General features: G+C 55.1%; 2 protein-coding genes across 7 annotated transcripts in view; one reads left to right on the forward strand and one right to left on the reverse strand.

Annotated features, from left to right (window-relative positions):
* CNTFR (ciliary neurotrophic factor receptor) overlaps positions 1-10759 on the forward strand; it is a 38443-nt gene extending 27684 nt beyond the window's left edge. For all 4 annotated transcript variants that reach the window (XM_026008943.2, XM_072728071.1, XM_026008944.2 and 1 more), the window contains 6 exons: positions 4273-4390; positions 4565-4731; positions 5909-6072; positions 9277-9457; positions 9860-10028; positions 10117-10759. In XM_026008943.2, coding sequence (XP_025864728.1) covers positions 4273-4390; positions 4565-4731; positions 5909-6072; positions 9277-9457; positions 9860-10028; position 10117 — 800 coding nt within the window. In that variant the 3' untranslated portion in view covers positions 10118-10759. The remainder of the gene's footprint in view (positions 1-4272; positions 4391-4564; positions 4732-5908; positions 6073-9276; positions 9458-9859; positions 10029-10116) is intronic.
* The window catches only part of DNAI1 (dynein axonemal intermediate chain 1), a 115317-nt gene that overhangs the window by 22336 nt on the left and 80598 nt on the right, over positions 1-12383 (reverse strand). Inside the window, exon 20 of one of the 3 annotated variants that reach the window (XM_072728064.1) lies at positions 10683-11045. The exons of 1 other annotated variant lie outside the window; for it this stretch is intronic. In XM_072728064.1, the coding sequence (XP_072584165.1) occupies positions 10896-11045 (150 nt within the window). In that variant the 3' untranslated portion in view covers positions 10683-10895. Of the gene's footprint in view, positions 1-10682; positions 11046-12383 lie in introns of those variants that run through there. One more of the 3 variants, XM_072728068.1, reaches the window with a different exon arrangement.

Consider the following 12383-nt stretch of genomic DNA (forward strand, 5'->3'; position numbering starts at 1 on the left):
GGTCTAGTAGTGATGTCTGTAGTCTGCACCCACAGGACATGCCCACAGATGCCCTGTTGTGACCAGAGCCCAGACCTTTTATATATATAGTGACCACTCCCTAGGCTCTGCCTGTCAGAGGAGAGTTGGCTGTGAATTGGCCATAGCATTAGTAACAGGTACTTATCTCTCATTGCCTTATTTGCTTCTAAAGAGCTGGTCAGAGGAACAAGGGACATTAATCATGATTGTCTCAGTCACTTTATATTAGTAACAAGAGACTGGGTTTGGCAACACTCAATATCAAATTATTCTTCTAGCCAACACTCAGAGAACAGGACAAAGTTACCCCAATTTGTGAGTCATCCAAGCCAAAAATTACTTAATATTTATCCTAAACATATAAGATTTTCGTGTTTCTATTTCCAACGAAACTGATCATAAAAATAACTTGTTGAAAGCTCCTCCCTTTTTAAAAAAGATTTTATTTATTCATGAGAGACACACAGAGAGAGGTAGAGACATAGGCAGAGGGAGAAGCAGGCTCCCTGTGGGGAGCCAGATGCGGGACTTGATCCCAGGACCCTGGGATCAGGCCCAGAGCCAAAAGCAGATGCTCAACCACTGAGCCACGCAGGTGCCCCATTGTTGAAAGTCCCCTTACCAGACTTATCCTTGCACTGCTTTCTCCTACTCCACCTCCCTGCCCTCCAGTGGATGCTCACAAACAGCTCAGAGGAGTCCCTCACCCTGCATGATGAAAGGACCACCCACATTAGGAAACAGGATCTCAGGGTTACTGTTAGTAGCATCCTTTTGTTTACTAGACACTGCTGATTCAGTGTCTTTCTGATTTTAAGCTAAAATAAATCAGAGTAATTTACTAATTTTAGATGGACAGTTCTTTGTCCAGTTTTTGAATATCTGTATTTAGTGAGGACAGGAACTCTGAACCTCTGGTTCAACACTGCTTCCCCCTCAGTCACATTTGGCTGAGAAGGAAAGAGCAGCTTGTGGATGAAGATGTCTGGGGGAAAAAGACAGGTGGGAGGCAGGAGAAGGGCATCTGGGAATCCAGAAGTTGGGGTGCCTTGAGAGATTTTATGAGATAAGGTTGGGACAGGCTATGGGCTTTGATGCCAGACAGGAGGAGTGTGGGTGGGACCTGGGCACGGCTGGAGCTGGAAGGGTCACCCTGCTCCACCCAGCCTGATCTGGCCTGGCCAGGGGTGTGGGCAGCCTGCCCCTCCTTCTCTCTGGGCCGGCGGGCAGGCCTTGTGCGTGCCGGGGGCTCCAGACCAGGCGGGCTGGCGAGATGAGAGGAAAAACATGCGGTTTGGTGGGCTGGACATGGAAAAACAAGCCAATTAGGAGGAAAACAAACAAACCCTGGGCCAGCGGGGGCACACGCACACATGTACACGCGTACATGGCCCGCATGGGACCCAAGGACATCCTGCTACAGGCTGAAACAGTCACTTGGCCATCTTAGGAGCCCCCCACGAGGGGCAACTTGGAATGCCTGGGCATCCAGGAGTATGTCCACTTGCCCAGAGAATGACCTGACACATGTGCATATGAGTTTGTGCTCACACACAGCCTCTAACATGTTCTCATGTGGTGTTTAGCTCATACATGTGAACACACTTGGAATTCTGAGCACTTTCCCACACACACAGTTTGAAAAGTATATTCAGGCTTAAGCTTCACCTCCTCTGTAGTGTTTCAGGTATGTAGTCTTGCTGTCACTGTGTTTCAGATGCAATGGCGCACCTTACACATATTCTCAGGGTACCTCAGCCCCGCAGCCATACACGTACAGGCAGTCTTGAAATCAAACAGCCTGCCTGGAGTCACACATAGCCAACTGCACAGTTACACAACTGCCCAGAGTCTCAGTCACAGACACGAAGGCTCTCGGAGTTAACACACAGCCTCACAATTGCAATGTCTTAAAAACAGCTTCTCCCCCATCTTGCAGCACACTCACAACAGGCCTGATCACACACTGTCCCACAACCTCGCACTTGGTCTCTCACAGCACCCCCACCTCCGCCCACCCGGCCCCTCAGCTGGGCTCCAGCTGCAGCAAGTCACTCCTTTTCTTCCTTTCTTTGTTTTTCTTTCCTCCTTTTCCCTCTGAGAAACCTGGTCCCTGTCAGGAAACCCAAGCCCTTCCCTACTCAGGGCCCAAGGCCAGGCAGGAGTAGCCAGATGACAGACAAAGCCCTGCCTGGCCCCCTGGTCCCCCATGACCTGCCCAGTCAGAGAGGAACTGGTTTGAGGGGGAAGATGGTCAGAGGGAATGGAGGGGACTGGTTAGTAGGGAGCCTAGCTGGGGGGTGGGGGCTGTGAGTCCAGTGCCATGGCCCGCTCTGCCCTCCAAAGAGTCCCAGGCAGCAGGGAGCTGACTCTGCAGCCTTCAGTACCCACCCCACCCCCAGCACCCTTCTCCTTTGAAGCTGTGGGGATAAGGGGGGGTGGTGGCTGGAGGGGGAGTGAAGGCTTCTCAGCCGACCTCGGAATGTCCTTTTCTCCTGGGGTGGCTGCCAACTCTGGCCTGGCCTACAGGCCCCCACAAGGCACTTCCTGTGTCCTTGGCCACCCCCCACCCCACCCCCATGCCTCTGTGCCCCTGGGCAGATAGGGAAGGGATATGAGAGGCACACAGGATGAACATGGAACAGACACAAGATGGACACAGAGCCAGGAAGGCTCCCCAGGGGAGGCAGACAGCAGTGGATAGAATGCAAGTTGCCCCTGTGGGGGCTCAGCTGGGCTCTGGCTCTCCCCTGCAGGCCTGGGGCATGGAGCCACCTTTGCCCACAGTGTAGCCCACTCTAGCTGCTACTTACACCCAGGCTTCCCAGATGCCTTTCTGACCCTTTCTTATCTCCTGCTGCAAAGCCAGATTGGGCCTTGGGGGTTTGGCCCTGATACACATATACTTCATACACACTGGCTGTGTACACGCAATCAGATTCAGTCACAGTCCCGTGTACACTATGGATGAAAGCCCACAGTTCCCATATGTCACCATGGCCACTCGGCAAGCATAGACATGTACTCCCCCTTTCACAGTCCCTAGCTCCCTGGCTTATTGAACTGCCCCCTCCCATTTCCTGTCCACCTGTCAGGCAGGGGGTGGGGCGGGGGGGGACACAGGAGGGAGGTGTCAGTGTCCCTGGAGCCACTGACGGACATTCCTTGCCTGGGTCAGATCACAGAAGCTGCCTCCTTCCAGGAACCTGAGCCGGCTGTCCTCACGCCTTACCCAATGCCTGAGGGTGGGACAGCTGGGCTAAGTACTCACAGCAGCAAGAAGTGTGGTTAGATAGCAGAAAGGACTTCCCAGGTGTGTATGTGTGGTCATGTAAGTAGGTATCCCCATCCTGGGGTTTAGTCCCAGCTCTGACTTGCTGTGTGATCCCAGGCAGGTCTCTATCCCTTTCTAGGACTCCCCATTCTAGATTGCAGACAGCTGCTAACCTGCTAATCAAGTAAGGGGCTTCTTTAAAGAGTCTGTGATGGAGGAGCTGGGAGCTAGGGTTTAGGTGGGGTATACACCAAGGGAACAGTAGCTTCTTCTCAACAGGCATATGCACGCACATGCAGTCACACAGGGATACACATTCTGAGCCATGCCCATTATACACGGACCTACATTCCATCATGGGTCATTGCTGTCACAGAAACGCATGTAACATGTATACCTGTGCCTATAGACACCTACATACAGATACACACATGCATAGCCACCCAGTGCTGTTGTTCCTGTGGCACCACCAGGCTTGTCCTTGTGCGTCTAAATCTCTACTTGGGGAAGCCTAGGATGACTCTTCTCCAGGGAGTGCACTCTGATTATTCTAGCAACTGGAGGACCTAGTCAAGACAACCCCCCATCCCGCCCTCAGCCTCTGTTGCAGTTTTTCTCTGTGCATGGACACAACATGTCAGGAGATGTGGGGCTGGGGCCGATTCCCCCAGACATCACCTCCATCCTGTGATTGATGAGCTGAGGCCCACAGCCCCCGGTTCCCCACAGTCCCCACCTCCACTGAGCAGGTGGGGGGGGCTCCCTCTTCATATAGCCCTTGTTTTTCTTTAATTAAACATCTGGCTCTCTGCAGCCTGGGAAGCCTCAGACCCTCGCTGACAGCCACCCCTCCCCAACCTCTGGCATTGCTGATGGGTTGAAGGGGGAGAGCTGGGGTTCTGGGGCCCACCTGTCCCCACACCAGTGCAAGGGACGAGCTCCAAGAATACCCTGACCGTGCTGTCCTCACCCCCCAGTGCCGCCGCGGGAGCCCGTGCTCAGCTGCCGCTCCAACACTTACCCCAAGGGCTTCTACTGCAGCTGGCATCTGCCCACCCCAACCTACATCCCCAACACCTTCAATGTGACTGTGCTGTGAGTAGACTTGCCTGTGACCCAGTTCCAACCCTGACCTCTGACCTCTCCTTGAACCACCCACCATGCCCTCAGTCCAGACCCTAGTCTGCCTTGGGCTTGACTTTCCCCCAACCTCTGCCCCACCTGACCCTTGATGTTGGTAACAGTGCCTGGGCCTCACCCTTCCCCCAGGCATGGCTCCAAAATTATGGTCTGTGAGAAGGACCCAGCCCTCAAGAACCGCTGCCACATCCGCTACATGCACCTGTTCTCCACCATCAAGTACAAGGTCTCCATAAGTGTCAGCAATGCCCTGGGCCACAACGCCACAGCTATCACCTTCGACGAGTTCACCATTGGTGCGTGGGGCGGGGGTGGTCCCTGCAGTGTACTCCAGTGGGAGTATGTAAGTGGATGTGTGCCAGAGGTGTATTTGAGCATTGGTGGGATATTCACATGTGTGCATAGATATATGTGGCATATATATATACATGTGCACGTATATTCATGGTATATATATATACCTGTGAACATTTGAGTGAATGCCCTTTACCTGCAGGGGCCAAGAGACCTTTCCAACAGCTCTTCCATCGTCTCTCTGGCTCCCAGAGTACACAGGAGGGGGATGGGGGCAGGCTGGGCCAGACCCTTGTGCAGCTGCAGCCTCCCCCCCCCCCCCCCCCCACACTAATGGCTTCCTTACGGCTTGTGATGAATGAGGTGTCAGAACAGGAGACAGGACTGGGACAGATACCGCCCTCACCCCCACCCCCACCAGACCCTCTGCCTGCCCCTACCCCACCCTAGCCAGACCCCTTCCTTCCTCCTACCCCATCCCAGCCAGACCCCCTGCCTGCTCTTGCCCCATCCCAGCCAGAACCCTTGCCTGCTCCTACCCCATCCCAGCCAGACCCTCTGTCTGCCCTCCATACCATGGCTGAGTCCCCCAGACTGTTTCTACATGAGGTGGGCCCTTAGATTCCCATCAGGTCTTCAGCCTGCCTCCAACTCAGATCTGCCGCACCTGTGGACTATCTTTTAACCTTGACCCACAGAGCAGCTTCAAACCCAGACTCTTCCAGGGGAGAGTGTGTCTCAGTTTGGAAATGGAAGAGTTGAGGTGAAAAGCCAAGTTTGAGGGGAGTGTATCATGCTGGTGCAGGAGGGGGTGATCCAGGTGACAATGGAGGTAATGCTTGGTAATGGTGGAGCCATTATATAGACCTGGTAATTGGAATGCTGGTCATGATGAGCATGGGGTTGGGATGATGGGATGAAATTTGGGCTACCACTATCCTGAGCTGGTGACCGTGACTGTAGCAACAGTCCTTGGTGGTGACGGGGATGTGAGAGGTGGAAATAATCAGACGGTTGTTAATGGTAGTTGCCAGAATTGACAACAGAGAAGAGGGGTGGCAATTGTGACAATTATCACAGTGGTTGGCGATGTGAGATGGTGGATATGGTGACTGGGGTTGATAAACTGGGGCTGTTCCCAGAGATTAGTGAGGTAATGAGGCTGTGTCTCCTTAACAGTGAAGCCTGACCCTCCAGAAAATGTGGTAGCCCGACCGGTACCCAGCAACCCTCGCCGGCTAGAGGTGACTTGGCAGACCCCTTCGACCTGGCCTGACCCCGAGTCCTTTCCTCTCAAGTTCTTTCTGCGCTACCGACCCCTCATCCTGGACCAGTGGCAGCATGTGAGTGCCTGGCCCTGCCTACATCCCAAGTGCTTGCATCAGAGCCACGTGGCATGGGAGGTATCCATAGCACCCATATCAGCTGGTAGCTGTTCCAGGGTGAAGCCTAGAGGATCAGATGGGCCTGGGAGGGTGGATGGGGCTGAGGAAGGTATCTTACTCTGAAGCCCTAAAGGGTTCCCCGTGACCTCCATATGTGATGGGACCATCTGTTTTTGTGGCTTCCAGGGTAATGGGGAAAAATCCTAGAAGACAGGTGGCAGGCGGGGCAGGTGGTATTTTTCTTCCCTTAACTCTGGCTCTGTCCTGTTCGGGCATCTCCGTCTTAGACTCTGGCCCAGGCTGTGGGCCTGTGCTGGACCCAAGGGACAGGACGTTCCCCATAGTCTCAAGGTCTCAAGGGATCAAAATCAGGCTGCAGAGTCAAACTTGTTCCAGGGTATGAGTTCAGGCCATGACTAGTGTCAGGGCTCCAAAGTCAGATGTAACCTGGGGGTCAGCTCAGGGTCACAAGTCACAAGGTAACATAGGTTGAGAATGAAGCGGTGGATAGATAAGGGCTGGTATGGGGTCAAGGCTGTGGTCTGGCATGTTGATCACACTACAGTAGCTCTGAGGAGCAGCCAGCAGGTTGGGGCAGACTCAATGTTCTCTCTCCTTTATAGCCCTGGGCTACAGAGTGTAGGCATGCTTTTTAGCCCGTGAGTTCTGTGGGCTAGGGCTGGGGCTATGAAGGGTGCTTCACAGGCTAACCCAGGCTGGTACCCAGTGGTCAATCCACCCACAGGCTCCAGCCCCATCTCCTTATGCCTCCCTTCCAGTTAGCCTTTAAAGTGTGTAATTTGATTCCAGGGTGCCTGTCCGGGTTGTAGGCCTGGCCCCCACAAAGGCTGCTCACATGTTCTCTGACAGAGTCCGGAGTCCCTCCTGCCTGGCCAGCTGCCCGCGCCTAATGCATTGCTAATAACCAGGGTCTAGTTTCACAAGCCCCCCTCCCCTGCTAACGAGCTACAGGCAGCAGCCCTGCGCATCGCAGCGCACACGCCTCACAGTGGACCTGGCACACCGCCCGCCACACACGGGAGCATGTACACATACACGTGGTCCCCAGCAGGAACCACACTCCATACATGCATCTGACTGACATGCCAAGACCATGCACTACAGAACTGACCCCCACACCGATGAGGGCAGAACAAAGTAGGAGGACTCTGTGGTAAGAACATGTATGACATGTGGCACGTGCTTGCCCTATTCCATATCTCATTGGCATTGCAGTTGGCTAGATTTATGGCTCTTTTGAACATGACTTTCGCCCTACATAGAATTTACTCTCCCTGATACTTTATATTGGAGAGAAGCAGGTGAATGATTGGGAGAGGGTAGGGAGGGGAGAGCAGAGAAAAACATCACGTGGGTTTTCCAGAGGAAAGGAGAGCTACAGGCCAAGATTTACAAGAATGGGCACCATGGGGTCTGGCAGGAGCTCTCTCAGCATGTGCAAGGTGGGACAAGTGCTGGGACCCAGCATGGGTTCCCTGCATCTTCTCCTCTGGCCCTAACTCAGCAGGGAGGCTGGAGGGTATGACGGACATTTGCTACAGCAGACTGCATAGAGGACTCTGAAGCTAGGCAAATGCCAGCTACTAGAGAATTCCTGCCAATTGAGGAGCAGTTCTCTTAAGGGTGTGGATTAAGGGATCAGTCATAACCAGCAAGAAGGGCCCAAGTGTAGGAGATGTGGCTGCCAGGAAAGCATTGGGTTCCTGGGCCATATTCCTGGAAGTGTATGGTGCCCACCATAAGCCCACCAATGAGGTAGTAATTTGATCTGCTCTCCATAGCTCTGTCCCTCTCTACTTAGCCAGAGGGGGTCTTTGGAGGGCAAAAGGGTGTAGAGTACCAAGAGGAACTGGGCCCCAACACCAGGGGAGGAGAGTCTGTGGAGTCCACCGATCTTCCTGGGCTGGGAGTAGGACTTACTGAGCCCAGGTCTGGTCCCCAAATGACTTTCACCCTGACCCTGACCTTTACCAGTTGTCTCCTGCCTCAGGAGCCACAGATGGGGGTGGGAGGGGGAGTTGTTGGAAGGGCTTCCTGCTCTACTTAGACCCACCTTCACACACATGAATACACATGTGCACATACAGCCTGTCAAGTAGGTAACCCAGACCCCAGTTTTCCGGGAAGGAAGATTGGAACAGGGACCAAAAAAGCCCTGAAGCCAGACGTGGCCCAGAGCAGCCCCCTCTTCCGCCCCTGCCGGCTGCCCCTGTTTACGAGGAGGCTTAATGAGGCGGCGGGTGCCGCTGAGATGAACCAGAGCCCAGCCTGGGACTGGGAGGGGCGCCGGATGGGCAAGCCAGCCTGAAGGGTGGGGGAAGACCAGCAGAATAGGGCTGGTCTGGTGGGGGGGTGGGGGTGGCGATGCCTCCAGGAGGAAATGGTGCAGCTGTCCTGCTGCTTGGGAGCTGCTGCCACCTCCAGCCCCTTCTACTTTAGGCAGGGTGATAACCATCCTGAGGCCTTCTTGGGGCCAGGTTCATGGGTGCATGGGGCACCTGGGAAGCCAGGCTCTGAGCTAGAACCCATGATAATGACAGAGCTGGCTGACGTGTGTTTGGTGCTTACCATGTGCCAGGGTCTTCATTATCCTCCTGTGAGACAGATCACTGATGCCATTTTACAGATCAGGATGGCAAGACATGGAGGTTAAGTAACTTGGTCACCTGGCTGGGAGGGGATGGAGCTAAAACTTGGACTCCATGTCTGTGTTTATAACCTTCCCTCTAAACTCCTGCTTGATGGGAAAGGACAGCACATCACCATCACCTCTCTTTCCCTGTTACTCTTGTCACTTCCAGGCAGGGAAGTGGGCTCCTGCTGGGGGCTGTGAGGGTGCGGGGATGACAGTTGAGAGCAAAGTCCTCCTCCTGCTCTCCTGGGGGGTGCTCCCATTTTCCTTAAAGGTTTTCTTACTCTCCTTCAGGATCCTCTTTCCTCCCTCAGTGTCTCCTCCCTGAGATGTCTTTATGCTCCTTCAGGAATTTTCTCACTATCCTCTTTCTCCCCCAGGGAAGTCCTTTTTTCCTCCAGGGGGGTTCTTCATTCTTCTCTCCCCTGAAGTATTCTCAGTTCCTCTGGGGGTGCCTCACTCCCCTGACCCCCAGGACCCCCTACCCCCATCCCATGGTCTGGCTGCAGGTAGAACTGTCAGATGGCACAACACACACCATCACAGATGCCTATGCTGGGAAGGAGTACATCATCCAGGTGGCGGCCAAGGACTATGAGATTGGGACGTGGAGTGACTGGAGTGTGGCTGCTCATGCCACGCCCTGGACTGAGGAGCCACGACACCTCACCACTGAGGCCCAGGCCCCGGGTGAGCCCCCCCTCTGCCCCGCCCCCTGTTCTCTCAGTGGGCTAGGCTCTGTCTAGCACCTTCCAACTCCTCCCAGGACTTAGAGCCATAGAGCCTCTGCCCGAGGCATGCTGTGGCTGCCACACTCCTATCTGTCTGTCCTGCCCGAGCTGTTACTGGTCCTTGCTCTCTGGACATTCTTGGTGGGGGACCATTGGGTGGAGGAGTCATCTCTGAGCCCTGGGGAAGCAGGGTCAGCCTGATGGGTGAGGCAGGACATGTTTGAGAGAGGAAGCAGGGGTTGTCTGATGGGAGAGGCAGCACGGGTCTAATACAGGGAGCAGGAACAATGTGCCTCGACCCCCCAGATCTGGGTTGGGCTGCAGACCTGGCCCTGCCCTGAGTTCCCCCCATGTTCCCCAGAGACCACGACCAGCACCACCAGCTCACTGGCACCCCCACCCACCACGAAGATCTGTGACCCTGGGGAGCTGGGCAGTGGCGGAAGACCCTCAGCACCCTTCTTGATCCATGTCCCTGTAACTCTGGCCCTGGCTGCTGCTGCTGCCACTGCCAACAGTCTCCTGATCTGGTAAGTGTGGGGCTGGGTGGCAGAGGGGACCCTGAGGGGACTCCCATCCCACCCTCATCCCTCACGGCCCCCTGCCCTGTTTCCCCAGAGCCCGGCATCCCGTGAGGACATGCCAGCGCACCTGCAGAGGAGCAGGAGGCCGGAGCTGAGCCCGCAGACCCGTTTCTATTTTGCACACGGGCAGGAGGACCTTCTGCATTCTCTTCAAACATAATTTGTAGAGACCCCGGCAGGCCCGGGCCTGCCACCCCCTCTCCCTGCCACATCACGCTGGTCCTTCTCCCTCCCCCAGGAGAGGAGGACCCTGCAGCAAACCCACCCACCAAAGACCCCCCACCCCCGCCCTGGCCCCTCGGGCTGGACCCTCCAATGCCAGCGACTCCCAGGAGCCCTTGGGGGGGTCTGAGGGGAACGCCTCACATCCATAATTTCTCCTCCTGCCCCAGCCTCCTGTTTGTCCCAGGGTCTCTGTTGCCACCATCAGATTATAAGCTCCTGATGCTGGGGGGGCCCAGCCATCCCCCTCCCCCCAGTGCCCACACTTCTCACTCCCCTACCTGTGCCCATTTTGTACGACCTTCCCCTTTCCCTGCTCCCACCCCACAGTATTTAATGCCCTATCATCCCTTCTAGTCTGACTCAATGGTAACTTGCTGTATTTGAATTTTTTATAGATGTATATACAGGGGTGGGAGGGCGGGGGGTTCTCATTAAACGTCACCATTTCATGAGTCCTTGGAACAGACCCACTTTGGGAGGGTATCCTTCTTCTAAGGATCCCTCCCTTTCTAGACCTGGAGGAGGGAAGACATTCTAGTTGGAGAGAGACCGTTCTTTCCATATAGATGGGGAGAGGCAGGAGAGCACTCAGGCAGAGGTGTCTGGGGCTGGGGCCTTCTGCTTCTTTGGAGGATAAGGCTCCCTGGAGGCCAGGGTCAGAGTTGTGGGGGAATGAGGGGTCCCAGTGCAGCAGGTCCCACATGAGGATGTCCAGTCAGTCCTGGAGGCTGCTGAATCCTGACAGGGAAAAGGCTTGTCAAGGGTCATCTCCAGAGCTGCCTTCCAAAAAACCCTAGGCTTTACCCATTGAAGCAGAGATGCAAGGTGAGGAGGCCAAACTTCGTCCTTGGGGCAGGGGGGTGTTGTCATCCCTATCATCCAGGAGACATAGTTCAGGGGGCTCTAGCAGGTCAGGCCTGGGGCTCAGCTAGGCTCTTAGGCTCAGAGTGCAGAACGCACTGGGCCTGGGCAGGGCGGGAGGGTGCCTGAAGGAGGCCACTTGGAATGTGACTGGGAATTGGACCTGGGCTTCAGGACTGGGAACGTAGGGTGCAGGATTTACCCCAGGGTTAGATTACAGTCAGGACTCAGTGTGAGCGGAAGACGAGTAGGTTTTGGTTTTACAAAGTGCCCAGTCTTTGGTCCAGTTGTGTACCCTGCCTACACCCTTCCAGTCCTCAAACTGGGATTCTAAGGTCCCTTTGATTTCTCCTCAGAGGAGGGACCTGTGGCTGCCCCATGCCTGCTCAAGTCCAGCCCCTTGTAGAAGCCAGTGTAGCTTCCACTACAGTGGGATGCCCACTGTAGTTCCTTAGCTGAGGTTACCTAAGGCTGGGGCCACGTTGGCAGGTGCCTCCAGCCTGAGGGTAAGAGCAAAGGATCATCCCAGAGCCCCAACCTGGGGAGCCAGGCTTAGACTTGCTCTGGGTGGCTGGGAAGAGAATGCACTGACTTGTGTACACACTCCCCACAGCAGGTGCTGTGTGCTAAGCCACTAATCCTATGATGTTACACTCCCCCCCCCCCCGCCCCAATTCAAACCCTCTTCTTCAGACCAGGGTCAGAAAATGAACATTCCTTGCCCGTCTCACCAGGCCTGCCCTGGGAGCTCGTGCCCCTGGGGGGAGGATCCATGTTGCCTCAAGCACTGATGTGCTAGGCCTGGACAGGGCTTGGGTCTGGGTAAGGGGCTCAGAGTGAAGGTGACTGACTTTCTTCCAGGCCAGGCTCTACAGGAGGAGAAGGGTGTTCCAGGTGGGAGATCTCATGGAAAACGAAGGCCTGATGTCAGAGTAGAGGGGCCTGTGGCTTTCCAAGCTGAGTAGCCTCAGCTATGGGAATGCATGACTCCTCATTCACAGGAAGAGGCTCCCAGTGAGAGAAGTGGCTGTGGAGCTCCTCTGTACTGTGGACCCCTGATTTACCTGTTTGTCTGGTTTCTGTGAGATGTAGCTTGAGCCTCAACCTGTATTCCAGGTTCAGCAGGAGTGGAGGGAGCAGGGGGCACCAAGTCTTGCCAAGGACATTGTATTCCTGGGATGGGTCTGAGCCTTCCCCTTCCCTGTCCTTGCGGTA

The sequence above is a fragment of the Vulpes vulpes genome, chromosome 12 (genome assembly GCF_048418805.1).
Source record: "Vulpes vulpes isolate BD-2025 chromosome 12, VulVul3, whole genome shotgun sequence".
NCBI classification, from domain to species: Eukaryota; Metazoa; Chordata; class Mammalia; order Carnivora; family Canidae; genus Vulpes; species Vulpes vulpes.